The sequence below is a fragment of the Colobus angolensis genome, unplaced genomic scaffold, assembly GCF_000951035.1.
Source record: "Colobus angolensis palliatus isolate OR3802 unplaced genomic scaffold, Cang.pa_1.0 Scaffold208, whole genome shotgun sequence".
NCBI classification, from domain to species: Eukaryota; Metazoa; Chordata; class Mammalia; order Primates; family Cercopithecidae; genus Colobus; species Colobus angolensis.
Window position 1 is genome coordinate 330,470 of NW_012115244.1, and position 409 is coordinate 330,878.

General features: G+C 59.2%; 1 protein-coding gene across 1 annotated transcript in view; it reads right to left on the reverse strand.

Annotated features, from left to right (window-relative positions):
* Positions 1-409, reverse strand: part of NCAPH2 (non-SMC condensin II complex, subunit H2) — an 8,292-nt gene that overhangs the window by 2,405 nt on the left and 5,478 nt on the right. Inside the window, exon 10 of the mRNA XM_011942230.1 lies at positions 150-221. Within this exon, the coding sequence (XP_011797620.1) occupies positions 150-221 (72 nt within the window). The remainder of the gene's footprint in view (positions 1-149; positions 222-409) is intronic.

Sequence of the window (409 nt, forward strand, 5' to 3'; positions counted from 1 at the left end):
GGGACCCAGAGTCGCATGAGAGGGTCTTTAAGAGAGCAAGTGCAAAGGGCCACAGGCTGAGAACACCGCAGAAGCAAGAGCATGAAGGGCAGCCAGTCCTCGAATCTGCCCGTCCCTCCCTGCCAGGGTCAGGGCCCCAATGCTCCTACCTTCACGCAGGATGCAGGCTCTGGGGCCCCCTCTCGCTCCCGCAGCATGTACCTCCTGGGCAGGGCAGCACTCTGCAAAGACAGTCACAGGGTCTCCACTTCTCCCCTTTCTCCACTCAAGGCTCTGGGTACCCCAGGAACTCTACCTTGGGTCAACATCAAGAACTCTACAAGGGCCAGGCACGGTGGCTCATGCCTGTAATCCAAGCTCTTTGGGAGGCCAAGGTGGGCAGATCACCTGAGGTCAAGAGTTTGAGACC